The sequence below is a fragment of the Schistocerca cancellata genome, chromosome 5, assembly GCF_023864275.1.
Source record: "Schistocerca cancellata isolate TAMUIC-IGC-003103 chromosome 5, iqSchCanc2.1, whole genome shotgun sequence".
NCBI lineage: Eukaryota > Metazoa > Arthropoda > Insecta > Orthoptera > Acrididae > Schistocerca > Schistocerca cancellata.
Window position 1 is genome coordinate 777,611,127 of NC_064630.1, and position 15,461 is coordinate 777,626,587.

Genomic DNA, 15,461 nt, shown 5'->3' on the forward strand with positions numbered 1-15,461 from the left:
CAACACGTTCTCCGCCGCATCCTTTCATTTTGGCTGCAACACGTTCTCCGCCGCATCCTTTCATTTTGGCTGCAACACGTTCTCCGCCGCATCCTTTCATTTTGGCTGCAACACGTTCTCCGCCGCATCCTTTCAGTTTGGCTGCAACACGTTCTCCGCCGCAATCCTTTCATTTTGGCTGCAACACGTTCTCCGCCGCAATCCTTTCAGTTTGGCTGCAACACGTTCTCCGCCGCAATCCTTTCAGTTTGGCTGCAACACGTTCTCCGCCGCAATCCTTTCAGTTTGGCTGCAACACGTTCTCCGCCGCAATCCTTTCAGTTTGGCTGCAACACGTTCTCCGCCGCAATCCTTTCAGTTTGGCTGCAACACGTTCTCCGCCGCATCCTTTCAGTTTGGCTGCAACATGTTTGATATGTGCTTATCCATTTATTTTTACAAAAATAAACTTTAGCTTGACTGTTTGCCCACATAAAAGGTGCTCTTGGTTAAGGTGGCCAAACCATCGGTGCTGGTCTGCTCTGTAAACAGTAACTTAAGTTAATTTTTGTGTTGTCTGATATACGGTTTTTTTAATATATTTATAGGTGTGACTGTATATCCATGTGTTTTTAAGCACGTTTGGAATGACCACATTGGGTGATGTATAGTATATATTCTTCTCTTTGTATTTTTTACTGCATTCCACTGTCTTGTATATGCGTGTATCATATTTGTTTCTTCCACCTCTAGCACTAATCATTGCTAATATATGGTCAAAATAGATCTGCAATAAATTCAAATTATTCATGACTGATCACTGTATTCTTCCATTTGTAACTCTAATAATCTAATCGTTATTAATACCAAATTTGTCAGAGCAGTTACAGAGTGCATCTCACATACTGGCTGACAAGTAAACCATACTAGGCTAAAGTAAACCACACTACATCCACATAAACATCCATACTCCCCAAGCCACCTGACGGTGTGTGGCAGAGGGTACCCTGAGAACTCTGTGTGGGCTCTAATCTCTCTGATATTATCCTCATGGTCTCTTCGCGAGATATACGTAGGAGGGAGCAATATACTGCTTGACTCTTTGGTGAAGGTATGTTCTCACAACTTTGACAAAAGCCCGTGCCGAGCTACTGAGCGTCTCTCCTGCAGAGTCTTCCACTGGAGTTTATCTATCATCTCCGTAACGCTTTCGCGATTACTAAATGATCCTGAAACGAAGCGCGCTGCTCTCCGTTGGATCTTCTCTACCTCTTCTATCAACCCTATCTGGTACGGATCCCACACTGCTGAGCAGTATTCAAGCAGTGGGCGAACAAGCGTACTGTAACCTACTTCCCTTGTTTTCGGATTGCATTTCCTTAGGAGTCTTCCAATGAATCTGTCTGGCATCTGCTTCACCGACGATCAATATTATATGATCATTCAATTTTAAATCACTCCTAATGCGTACTCCCAGATAACTTATGGTATTAACTGCTTCCAGTTGCTGACCTGCTATTTTGTAGCTAAATGAAAAGGGATCTTTCTTTCTGTGTATTTGCAGCATTTTACACTTGTCTACATTGAGATTCAATTGCCATTCCCTGCACCATGCGTCAATTTGCTGCAGATCCTCCTGCATTTCAGTACAATTTTCCATTGTTACAACCCCTCGATACACCACAGCATCATCTGCAAAGAGCCTCAGTTAACTTCCGATGTCATCCACAAGGTCATTTATGTTTATTGTGAATAGCAACGGTCCTATGACACTCCCCTGCGGCACACCTGAAATCACTCTTACTTAGGAAGACTTCTCTCCATTGAGAATAACATGCTGCGTTCTGTTATCTAGGAACTCTTCAATCCAATCACACAATTGGTCTGATAGTCCATATGCTCTTACTTTGTTCATTAAACGACTGTGGGGAACTGTATCGAACGCCTTGCGGAAGTCAAGAAACACGGCATCTACCTGTGAACCCGTGTCTATGGCCCTGTGAGTCTCGTGGACAAATAGCGTGAGCTGGGTTTCATACGACCGTCTTTTTCGAAACCCGTGCTGATTTCTACAGAGTAGATTTCTAGTGTCCAGAAAAGTCATTATACTCTAACATAATACATGTTCCAAAATTCTACAACTGATCGACGTTAGAGATGTAGGTCTATAGTTCTGCACATCTGTTCGACGTCCCTTCTTGAAAACGGGGATGACCTGTGTCCTTATCCAATCCTTTCGAACGCTACGCTCTTTTAGAGACCTACTGTACACCGCTGCAAGAAGGGGGGGCCAAGTTCCTTCGCGTACTCTGTGTAAAATCGAACTGGTATCCCATCAGGTCCAGCGGCCTTTCCTCTTTTGAGCAATTTTGTTTCTCTATCCCTCTGTCGTGTATTTTGATATCTACCATTTTGTCATCTGTAGGAAAATCTAGAGAAGGAACTACAGTGCAGTCTTCCTCTGTGAAACAGCTTTGGAAAAAGACATTTAGTATTTCGGCCTTTAGTCTGTTATCCTCTGTTTCAGTACCATTTTTGTCACAGTGTGTCTGGACATTTTGTTTTGATCCACCTACCGCTTTGACATAAGACCAAAATTTCTTAGGATTTTCTGCCAAGTCAGTACATAGAACTTTACTTTCGAATTCATTGAACGCCTCTCGCATAGCCCTCCTCACACTACATTTCGCTTCGCGTAATTTTTGTTTGTCTGCAAGGCTTTGGCTATGTTTATGTTTGCTGTGAAGTTCCCTTTGCTTCCACAGCAGTTTTCTAACTCGGTTGTTGAACCACGGTGGCTCTTTTCCATCTCTTACGATCTTGCTTGGCACATACTCATCTAACGCATATTGTACGATGGTTTTGAACTTTGTCCACTGATCCTCAACACTATCAGTACTTGAGACAAAACTTTTGTGTTGAGCCGTCAGGTACTCTGTAATCTGCTTTTTGTCACTTTTGCTAAACAGAAAAATCTTCCTACCTTATTTAATATTTCTATTTACGGCTGAAATCATTGATGCCGTAACAGCTTTATGATCGCTGATTCCCTGTTCTGCGTTTCAAATAGTTCGGGTCTGTTTGTCACCAGAAGGTCTAATATGTTATTGCCACGAGTCAGTTCTCTGTTTAACTGCTCAAGGTAGTTTTCAGATAAAGCACTTAAAAAAATTTCACTGGACTCTTTGCCCCTGCCACACTAGGCTACAGTGCCACGACTACATGTAAATTGTCAGTGTGGATGATTGTCACAGATAACATACCTAGTTGCAGTGCTTCCTTTAACAGAACTGAACTGGTTGTGTTGCTGACTCCACAGGAAAGAACTGTGTGTGCAGTATCTGCTTGGTTTCTGCCAACATGGTTTCCTGCTCTCTCTCTCTCTCTCTCTCTCTCTCTCTCTCTCTCTCTCTCTCTCTCTCTCTCTGATGAGTACATGATTTTTCAATATTAGACTAGGTGTTGCATTTTATGGCAAATTTTCTTACATGATTCTTTAAATCTAATAACTTCAGGTTCAAGAAAATTTGCAGCATTGGAGATTAATTTGATTTTCAAGGATTACAGTTGTTATCACATGCTGATGGTAAGCCGACAGTTACCTCTGGATTTAATGAGAAGTGGTGTGCATGTAGCAAGATAGGGTCTTAAAATTACCACTATCACCTGTGGTCAAAATACGACCAACTGGGTTTATAAAATAACAAGTTTTCCCCTTCCCCACCTCAGCTTTTTGTCTTTGTCAGGCCCATTAGTGTTCTCCTTTCAGGCATACCGTATTTACTCGAATCTAAGCCGCACTCGAATCTAAGCCGCACCTGAAAAATGAGACTCGAAATAAAGGAAAAAAAAATTTCCCGAATCTAAGCCGCACCTGAAATTTGAGGCTCGAAATTCAAGGGGAGAGAAAAGTTTTAGGCCGCACCTCCAAATCGAAACAAAGTTGGTCCATTGTAATATAAGACACAATTTAGGTCGAATGAATGACGATACAGCTACAGTAGTTTGGTTCGAGTCTAAGCTTAGCAGTTAAGCTTTACCACGTAGCCATTGCTATGCGTCAGGCGCTCCGTCCGTATTTATACGGGTGCCCTTCCTTTTTCACGTGCTTCGTCTAGTTTGAATCGATTGCTTATTTTGCTTTGATCTGATAATTGCCGTTTTCTTTGTTATAGGTGTTTGCGTCACTCTTAAGCTGAAAATGCATTACTGCACTGTGTCATGCATTGTTTGTCGCATTCTGATAGTGCGTGTTTACGGCCTGTCGCGGCTCGGCTTGCTTTTGTGTGCGCTACCGCCGCGTACAATTAAAAAAAAGAGAGAGTAATCGTCTCATTAGTGAAATAATGGCAAGAGACTGCAATTTGTTGTTACTTACACTGCTGCTTTCTTTGATAATGATAAACAAGAATCAAATAATAGACTGCGTATGATAGAACATGTTCTGAACAAAAGTTAATTTTTCTCCGTTTGAAAATCTTTGCGGTCGCTTCTTTATTACATCAAATTCTGCACAGAAATTAGTCATTTTAGATTTAAAAATCAAGTCACTTGCCGTGCTTCATTTCTGACTGTATCACTATTAGGCATAAGAATAATACGAATATAAACATGACACGATACGTATATTCTTCCGCGTTTGCTGTTGTCTCACTCCAGTTTCGTAGTTTATTAGGCAGACAGGATTTAAATGAGATAGCAGCAAACACGAAAGAATACATGGCAAAATGTTTATATTCGTATAATTCTTATGGTGAAGAGAATACTGTATATGGTTCAAATTTCATCAGGTTCCTATTAGCAACCATCTCTTATCACAGATAGGAAAAAGTTCAGAACGTAGAGTTGGCCATATTGACAAACACCCCAAACAGTCTTGCCAGTCAGATTTTCGTAGTACACTGAAATTGTGCTACATTCGAAGATGAACAAATCGGAATTTGTATTTACTTCGTTGGATAATGTATGAAAATGCAGTGGTCGAAACTCGCGGCGGAGAAAAAAAAGCTCGTCTTCCACTTTTTTTTTTTTTAAATTTATTTACTGACGCTGAGATTTTGGCGCCAGTATTTATCCTTGTGCCTACAAAACATGCCTGCGTAGCGCTACATATATTCGGCGGCAGAAGTTAGTTGTGGCGGCATGTACCGACATTTTTCATAACTTCTGCTTGCTTTGCACTCGATTCTAAGCCGCAGGCGGTTTTTTGGATTACGAAAACCGGAAAAAAAGTGCGGCTTAGATTCGAGTAAATACGGTAGCCTGAAACAAATATAGTTCCTGTATAATAAGGGAAATAGTAGGTATTCATAATGATGACATTAAACATCAGAAAATTAACCACAAAATTTGAAGTGTGTGCAAATGAACAAAGTTAGTTCCTTCACTGTTAGACAAAAGTAAGAGGGAAAAAAATGCCAATCAACATTCTGTGTTGCCCCAGGAGGCTTTGTAACTGTGATGTTTTGTGACCCACTACTTGCAATGACCTAGCAGTTATGGCATTGTAACTGTCTGGTTTGAGTGTATTACTGCAAATGAACCATCTGCAACGTTTTAACCCTTTAACTGCTCTGGACGCGCGCGCCTTTGTACCTGTCCCTGTGTGCTCTGAACGTGTTTACGCGCGCCACCAGTCCTTCTACCTGGTACTCTGTGTCTACGCCTAGACGTGTTCAGAGTACCAGGTAGAAGGACTGGTGGCATGCGTAAACACGTTCAGAGCACACAGGGACCAGGTACAAAGGCGCACGTGTTAACTTTTCCAGAGCAGTTACAGGGCTAACATAAAATAGGTAGAAAGCAATTTCATGAAACATTGTTACTTTTGTATGTCATTTTCACAATAGCACCTGTTGGCTACATGGAGTAGAAGTTGGTAGCAGTGTGGTGGACAGAGGAAAGCTTTGCTTGTATCTGTGTCTACTTCCTTTGCCCTTCTTAACAGCTATGCTCACAAGATGCACCCCTCCCCCACTCGACCCCCCCCCCCCACATCTATGGCATAGCTTTTCCAAATTGTGTGTTTTGTAGGCTTCCGCGTTCAATTAATATTAAAAAATTGTATGTCATGTATTCATATTGTATTATGCTTTGTGATAGCAGGAGTCAGTGTGCCACATGATGCACTAGTGATATACCAGTCTGCTGCCGTTAATCATTTAATCAGAGGTTTTAAAGTAAGAGCATGCATTTCACCCACAAACTAATGTTGCTAACTAAGTGATAGCAATAGTTTTTTGCTTTTTTTTGTAATTCAATTGCAGAAACATTTGTCATGTGGAGCTTATCACCAGGCTTGCAAACTTTGAGCAGAGATCAGTTAGGAAATTGATGTGATGCAGACAGAACACAGTGGCGACACCACAAAGTATTGTTACACACTTGTCTTGTTACATGCACACCAATCACGATATGTGCAAAGCAGTGTTCAATTTGTAGCAAAAACACACGCAGTAATTTTGATTAGTTGAGAAAGGCTGCCACCCTCAACAAGAATCCAGTTTGCCTCCTGCCCCCCATAGTAGAGTTGAATCTAGTGATTTTGTTGCATGTGAATGTTGCCTGACACTGATTTTTAGAGAGGATGGAGGGAAGGATTGTAACCAAAGGATCAGAGTGTGATTTCTCCATTCATGGGGATCATAAAAGGTCTCAGTGAAGCACACCAGTGTAAAATACATTAGCAATCCTTTATCTGTAAATTGTCAGAAGAAATAAAACATGTACTGTTGCACAAAACACCATGAAGCTCTTGCTGTCAGGAATGTTGCAGTGGTATGTAAGAAAAATTGGTTGCCCTTGGAGATAAGTTTGTAACATACATAATAGTTTAGATTGTATTACACCGTAAAACAGCAGCTATTATTGGCCACGTATTCATGTTTGTGTTGATCTTGAATTTTATGAAAAGTATTGAAGTATTATAATAATGCTTTAGTTGTAAGTAATAAAGTTGTATAACACAGCTAATGAAAATCCTCCATGGGGAAAACTGTCTAAAGCAGTAATATAGAAGGAAATGTTGGGAGCTATGTGGCTTTTATGATTAAAGTCTGAACTGTTGTTTGCCTTTTCATTTATGCTCATATGCTTGGTTTGTTGATTATGAAAGTTGTTTGCAGTAGCTAAATTTTTGTGTCCAGTGTGAGTAATGAAATTACCTTGTATTAAAAAGTAATAAAAATACATATTACTGTGTACACAATTGAAATATAAAAGTAATTTTCTTTGATATTTTTTGCATTCATTTTAGCATAAGAAGGGAATATGTCTTGTGGAACAGTATGTCACAGGACTGTATTAATACACAATGCAGGTTCATTTTTTCCCCCCTGTTGTAAAACCGTTAATGGTTGAATGAATTTATCATCCTCCTCCCACAAAGAAGTTAAGTTCTATAAAGTTGTCACATCATCTCAGATAATACTGAATAATATTTTAGGATTGGAAAAATGGTTCTAACTAAAATTCATCTGTACTCTCAAGGCACAATTACTTATACTGAGGCTTCAGAACAGCTGTAATTTGCAGTGATGTGGACTGCACAGTGTGTTGGCAGATGGTGCCAATCTGTAACCATTCCTGACAACAGAAAGTTGACATGATTATATGAATATTGTTCCTGGCATTTGGATTACTTGCAGTCCTTTCAAGAGGCTTCCTGAAAACTCATCACGCAACACTCTTATATCAGCAACAATGTGACTAATCACCATAGTTCAGTTCTTTCCTCCTAGCTGTAACTTTGCTGCTGGGAATCAGTAAGGTTTCTTGTGTGTAGTTCTGAATATTTTGGAGTGAACACTTGGAAGTGGTTGAGAGAAACTAGCATTGATGTCCTGCACCATTTCTCACCTCTTAGTGGAAAGGAGTTTGTGTTACTTACTGACTTTGGGTTGCAATTCTCTTCAGAATTCATTGCAGATAAAAATATTTGCCACTACCAGTAAATCTACAGGACAGTATGTTCAAGGTATCTGTGAAATTCTTGTGTGTTCTTAATTTGATCATCTTCTTTACTTTATAAATTATCTCATCCCATTCTCCTTAGTAGTTTTATGTTATACATGGAAAACAATACACTTCAGCTATTGGCTCTGTCAGCTCTGTGGATACCCTTTACTATACAGATAAGTCTTTGAGCTCATTTCTTCAACATTGGGTAAATGGTATTTGACTTGACTTATTTCTGATGGAAGCTTTGCAAGAGCTGTCATGGAAAGTTATCGGTTACAAAAAAAATATGTAATAAGTATTTGTTGTGGAAAGCAAAAATATTGTCATTTTAATTTTTGTTGCTCCTTAACAGTGGTGTTGGGCTGTTTGATTTCCATTGTCCCTTGGTTACATTGCACCAATGAGGATATTATTGAAGTAACATGGGTTTTACATGTGTAATTTGTGCTTAAATCTGTGTTAACTAATTATAGCTTTTCACATCCCTGCGAAGAAATACGAATAGAGCAAGCTCATGAAGTAAAACAATATTTGGGATACAGTCTGGAGTCTAGTGCTTTCCTAACTTAAGCTCTTTGGCCTGCTTCACATTGTGAAGTTCCAAAATTTACAGACTTGCTCAAGTAGTGAAACTTCAATTTCGTGCATTATCTTATAGAAACTTCAGATGGACTGTTAAGTAATACTAACAGGTGTGGCTGGTGTGTGTGCGTGCGTGTGCTCATTACAGTATTTCAATATTTGGTGGAGTGGTTGTGAACAAGAACACCCACACATTCCACTACTTCCCAGAATTTGAGACTTTTCTCAAAATTTTTGAGACTTTGATGCTTTTTTCCTCATGTTTGTTTAAACTATATGGTTGCAGCTTATGTTTTTACGTACAATTTCTTGCATGTGTTCAGAAAGTTCTTTCCATAGAAGAGGTTTTTTCCGTTGTTAAACTGCTTGTTGGGACTAAACCACATGTCACTGAATTAGGTTTATGTATGTTATACCAAATTATGTAATATTTAGGACAATTTCTGATTGCATAGTGTGGGTTACTTTCCTTAGAACACTATAAATATAATTTGAACCATCACTTCACTGCAGAGTTCACATAAATCATTCTTATCTAAGGACTGTCTTATTTGGAATTACTTTGGACTGCACGTTGTCAGGCACAGGCGGAGACGGAGAGAGGATGAGGTTTTAGTGACAGGGAGGACACCAGCTGTGGTAGGAGTGACGAAGCCTGCATCCTCAGGGGGGAGCCCCCAGCCCGTGAACAGGGAAACACTCAGTGTGAATGTGAGAACTGCTCAGTTTGACCTCGAGGCCACAGCATTCCCACCACTTCCAGGGCTGGAAGCTGTGACTGGAACTGCCACCAAAACTGTCGCGTCTGTTGAAACGACGCATGCTGAGACGTCAAGTTCTCATTGGGAAAACAGGTAAATTGATTTCTGTTACATGCGAAAAGTGTGTAGCATTGCACGATTGTGACACCTGCACGTTGATAAAGTGGACAAAGTTGTCATATGTATGCAGAATAAATGTTAGTCCTTATATGGGAGTTCTTCTGTAATAGCATTTGTGTATTCTTAGATAAAGACTGTTGAATTAAGCTGGATTCATGGCTGCAATTAAGGTACAGCGTACCAATATTGAGATTTTTCTCTTTTTATAGTAATGAATTTGATGCTAACAGTTGTCCTACTTCTAAATTAGTAAGATACTGTAGGATTATTTTTTAAAGTTGTGGCTTTAAGCATGTGTGCATTGCTTCACTGCTTGCAGTGATATTTTGCTCTAATTTCTGTGCACTGCATGTTTCATCATCACATGTTCATAATTTGCACTAAACGTTTGTGAATTGGTGCTGTAATCATGTTTTCATGTTAGCTATGTCGTTAAAATTTTATAAGTCTAGGCTTGTTACCCCTCTTTGTGCTCACCCACAAGCTTTGTGCTTAGTGAAGTTTGTGTTGCCTGCAGGTTATGTCATGGTTCAGAATTCTGTAAATCCACAGCTCTTAGGCATGCTACACAGCTCGTTAAAGAAAAGGGGAAGAAAACTGGTTCATGTCTTTATGATATAGTGTAATCGACTTGTGAGTTGGAGTTAGCCTTTAATTTGAAAAGTAGACTTCACATAAAAATGGTGCAGGTATATAGTTTCTGTGAATGTGCCAAACTGTAATGTTGTAATAGAATATGTACAGTTGAGTGAAGTAGTTCATAATAGTTGACCTAGAGAAATACACATTACATCCTTGACATTCCACAACATACTAATATTTTTGGGTTGTCACTCATTGTTTACCCAGTTAAATTAGATTATTATGTAATGAGTTCTGAGCTGTGATAAATATTGAAAATTGCTGTTTTAAACTTAGATTCTTTGTTAGAGACAATTTGGTACTGGCCAGGTGCATTGTTAGTGTGTTTATCAATCTGCAGCATGCTGATCTGGATCATATTGTGAAGTTTCATTAGAGAAAATCATTATATATATGACTGAGGGGGGGGGGGGGGTCGCAAATGCTCTGTTGCAATGTGCTGCTGCTTGGTAATAATAATAATAATAATAATAATAATAATAATAATAATAATAATAATGTTGTCAAAATTAGTGAACAGCAAATTCCTTCCAATAAAATAAGCAGGTGAAATTACAGATTTCAAATATGTCAGATTAGTATTAAAATTTTACCCTTTCAGTATATCCTTAGGTGGGGCATCAGCATTTATTATAATGTATTTGGTAGCCATACAAGACCACTGAGTACATTCAAAAATACATGAGAGAGATGAATGTGGTTTGCCTTAGCTGTTAAGATTTGTGAAATAGTTGATGAAAGTCCACCTCCAGAAATTCCCGTCCAATCCACAACATATTGAAATTATTTTGTACTACAGGGTGATTCATGAAGGTATGCAAATATTTTAATATTTTACTCTACAAGTAAACCTAAAGAAAAAATTTCATATAAACATACCTCCGCAAATCTTTAGTTAAGATTAATAAAAGATTTTGCTTGAAATGCAGCAACTTCGTGTTTTACTTTAACCTCATACAGTTTTGAGATTGCTTCATACTAGCGATTTCCATTTATCTTGTTGTTATTGGCCTGGTGAAACTAATAAAACATATCAGACGTGTATCTGCAGTAGTTTTCCAAAACATCCAGAGAAGCAAAGACATAATGGTTCGTGCATTCGGAATCCACATAGTTGGATAACATATGCAATATTCGAATTGCAGCCATAGCATTACGATCACATTTGCCATAAATAAACACCATATCTGTGTATTCCTGTGTCTTAAATTTGAAAGGCATCCCCATTTCATAAATCTATAAACTAAAACAGTTACTATGTAGTTCCACTTAAATACACTGTTGTTCTTTCGCTGAACAATACAGCAGACCAATAACAAGCAATTAAATTGAAATCTTGCTTTACTTTAACCTCGTACAGTTTTGCGGTGGCTTCATATCAGTGAAGTTGCTAAATTTCAGGCAAAATCTTTTACTAGCCGTAACTGCGTAACAAAACATTTGTGGCGCTATGTTTATATCAACTTTTTTCTTTCGTTTTACTTGTACAGTAACATATTAAAATGTTTCCATATCTTCGTGAATCACCTTGTATAATAGTAAACTTATTATCAATTGGGATGTGAATGAGAGAAAAATTGAATTGTAAGTAAATTTTGAAAGTTCCTTTGCTCCTGGAATAAGTACACACATAACATAGTGTGCCATTATGTTGGATGTGTAAACTTGCGTGCAATACCTGTCTGTAGTTAGTTTCAAATAATTTTGTTTTGTCATGTATGCAGAAAAGCATTTACTTTTAGAAACTGATTTCACATACTGCATGGAATGGCATTGTGCCCTGCACCATTTTTATGTGGCTTCTGTACCTAAACATTCCCACTTCATTGCGTTGTGAGCCCCCTTTCTGTGGGCAATCTTGTGCATCATGCAAGTTACAGTTTTCATACAAAGTCTTGAAATTATTTGCACTGCAGGCTGTCTGATGTCGTTAAGGGGACAGCAAAACCTAAATGCCAGGCTGGTGGTACGAATGGCAGTGGGAAGGAGAAAGAAAGCAGCAGTATATCACCCCGCGGTCTCTCACCAGTGCCCACTGTGCCTCCTGCGCCTTCCACTTCTCCAGCACCTGCCTGTACACCTTCGCCAGTTGCAGTTGCTGTGGCAGTAAACACTGAAACAAAGTCATTGCCCTCGCCCCCACAACTGCATGGCACTCAGCATGAGCGTGAGGTGAAAGATGTTGGCACGGGTAGTGACACTGCATTGAGCCTGGTCACTCTCACACCACCTTCTTCCCCAGATAAGTAAGTCAGTTACCTAGTTAAGAAAAGAAACCTAATTCTGAAAGTCTTTCCACACCACAAATTTTTAAACTAATAGATACACATACCTTTGCTTGTATTTCTGCCTTGTTAAAAACTTTTTAATTTTGTACATAACAAATTAAATTTTATCTTTAACATTAAAAATTTTTCCTTTGCTTTTGTCTCAAAATTTCCAAAGCTCTTACCTAGTTTCAATCATGTTAAAATGCTTTCTCTCTTAATGTGTTTTTGTTGTGCACTATAATGTAAAAATATTGCTTACTAACTGTGTGTGTGTGTGTGTGTGTGTGTGTGTGTGTGTGTGTGTGTGAGCGTGCACCTGCACATAATTTTTTGAAGATCCAGTTATGTTTGTAACAATACTCATTTAACTTCCAGCTGAATAACACCACCATGCATGTAAAGTAACCCTTCTTCTGATAGTGTTGTCCCAGTTAGGAATGAGTCGTTACGTAAGTGACCTGCACATGTAGCTAAACTTAAGTTACTGTGATTCTTAGTACATACATGCTTATCAGGTAAACCTGCAGGCAGCAGTAGAACATTAACATATAGTTGCTGTTGTATAATCTGATGGAAAAATCCAGTGTGATATGTCCCAACAGATTTATCGTAATTTGGCAAACTGTTTGAGATGTGGACAGCTGCATAAGAAAGACAAAAATTGCTTAGCGTTTGGAAGAGTTGTCGTTCAGAAGTTCTGTGACAAAGCAATGTACAGGGGTACTCACTGTCCCCGTATGCTGCTGTCGGAATGCTGCTCAGCACCTCCACAGTTTGATCAACGCTGATCTGTACACCTGTACATAGTGAACACTATTTTATAGGTATATGTGCAGTAAAACTCTTGCAGCAAGATCCCAGGCCAATGAAGGCTTACGTCCACTGCTGTGAGTAAATGCTTAGTGATTTGTAAAATTTTGTATTATACTGAGGTAGAATAACTTACTCAAGAATGTGCTTAAAATGTCATGCTGCTGAACCAAGTGCCTGTAAATGGGCGAAGAATGTTTTAAGTGTGTAGATCAGTTTAGTTATAAAATTTCAATAACAGCCATATTTTGAGTGTGTTCAGTGGAAGAGCAATGAAATTGTTACTTTTATTTGTTAAATGTATATTGTATTACGTGTTTCTTTTTTCACTTACAGCTGTTAACTCAAAATTAAATGTACTGTAACCCATCTTGTAGAAGTCCTTGGTGCATTGTGATGGTAGTGAAAAATTGTATTTGTTGGAATAATTTTATTCACACCAAGATTTTGTATTTCCTGCTCAGCATCTTCTGGTTGGTCAGTTTGGATGTTTAATTCAGGTGTGCACCTTTCAGTTGCAATGTGTTTTAGTACAATGCAGTACTGCAGAAAGTTTTGATAGGAAATATTAATATAACTACATAGTTTCCATGTATGGGAAATCTGTGCCAAAGCATAATACATAAATGGGAAACAAAAAGATGGGATAAAATAGCGTGTATGAGAGTTTGAGGTGTATGCTGCCCATAACAATAACTGCACTACATCGTATATAGGGTTCTTCCAACAAGTGGGACTGTGGGCTGCCATTCTAATACAGCCAGTAGTTTGGCAGGATTTTGTTACTTCTCAATCCACCATTTACAAGACATTGTTATCAATTTAATTAATGGTCAACTTGCTTTGACAGTTATGTCTTCATAGTCATAAATAGAAATCATCAAACCAGCTATCATTGCCACCCAAGAGATAGAATAGTAGTGGGGTGGGAGGGGCAGTGGAGAACATTCTGAAGTACTGTGATTGAGTAGTAATTGAGAATGTGGTCGTGTCTGTTGAAATCGGATGTAAAACTTGTCTTTCGCGCATATTGTAGTACAAATTCAGTGTCGCCTACACCTTTTGACAAAGTATGATCACTACTACATACAATACATAATGTCCAAGCAGTTCACAGATGCTAAGCAGCATGCATTTGTGGAGTTTGCAAGTGTTAATTGCTGCTTGTGCTGTTAAGTTTTGCGAAAAGTGAATTTTACCTAGTTTGTTAATATAACAGGTGTAATGGTGTGTGTTTGGCTGCTACTTGGTACCTTTAAAATAATGTGTGTTGGTAATGATGATGCACCATTTTTAACATGTTATGGACCTACATTCTTGAAAATGGATTTATCTCAAAAGATTTTTAATTCTTCTTATTTAATTACGTATTCAAAATTTTTCTTCAGTTCGTTGTCCAGAACCAAAGTCAGACTTAATTACGGTAATGTGGAACATTACTAACACTCCTCTATAATTTTAGGACAGTTCCTGTTGTCAAATGTATGGCAGACAAATCAACAAAGACTGACGATACCCTCCTGAATGGTGACAATTCGTGTGGGGTTGCCGGTGTGAATCTCCGACCAGATTCGGGAACAGCTTTCAGTACGAAGCAAGGAACGGTGACGTCTAATTCTACAGCTGCAGTACCGGTCACAAAGCATGTGCCGACAACTACAAATGCGGCCACCATGACAAGTGCTGTGGTTGTGACTGATACGGTAGTCACGCCCGCCCGCCAATGTCCACCGACTGTTGTCACGACAGGCCTGCCACCAAACTCGATGGCAGCACCAGTAGCAAGTTCTGCATCTGTACCAGATACTTCTGCACCAACTTTGGCACCAGTCAATGCTTCACCAGTAAGTTAATTAGCTTGTTTCTGCACAGTATCACAGAGCAGCAGCATTAATACTTTTTATATTGTAGGGAAAGGCATTTCAGGTTGATAAAATGGGAAGTCTAGATTGGAATGTCAACAGAATTCTGAAAAGGATAGATTGCTACCACCGTAAAGATGACCCCTTGTATTCCATGCAGGCACAATGAAAAGACTGTTGCCCATTTAACTTTAAGCCAAAAATTTCTTCAAAAAGCAAAAATGCGTGCTCATTCACTTACTATCGTTGGAGTGGGGTGGGGAAGGGGAGGGATAGCTGGTTATGGTGGTTGGATTGGAGGGAAAAAGGTGTGCGCTACTCGGCAGAGTGTGTGTGGATTAGTGGCAGGTGGGAGGACAAGAAAGCCAGGTGCAGCATTGTGAGGTTGTGAGGAGATGGTAGGGGAGGGGGTGGGGGGGAAAGAGCAGAGGAGGTGACTGGTGGGGCTGTTTCCAGAGAGTGGTGCACTGTGAAGG

The 15,461-nt window shown here is 39.2% G+C and overlaps 1 protein-coding gene across 8 annotated transcripts in view; it reads left to right on the forward strand.

The window, feature by feature from the left end:
* LOC126188132 (la-related protein Larp4B) overlaps nucleotides 1–15,461 on the forward strand; it is a 382,619-nt gene that overhangs the window by 357,336 nt on the left and 9,822 nt on the right. For 4 of the 8 annotated variants that reach the window (XM_049929613.1, XM_049929615.1, XM_049929616.1 and 1 more), the window contains 3 exons: nucleotides 9,102–9,374; nucleotides 11,960–12,289; nucleotides 14,586–14,967. In XM_049929613.1, coding sequence (XP_049785570.1) covers nucleotides 9,102–9,374; nucleotides 11,960–12,289; nucleotides 14,586–14,967 — 985 coding nt within the window. The remainder of the gene's footprint in view (nucleotides 1–9,101; nucleotides 9,375–11,959; nucleotides 12,290–14,585; nucleotides 14,968–15,461) is intronic. The other 4 variants (XM_049929614.1, XM_049929620.1, XM_049929618.1 and 1 more) reach the window with 4 other exon arrangements.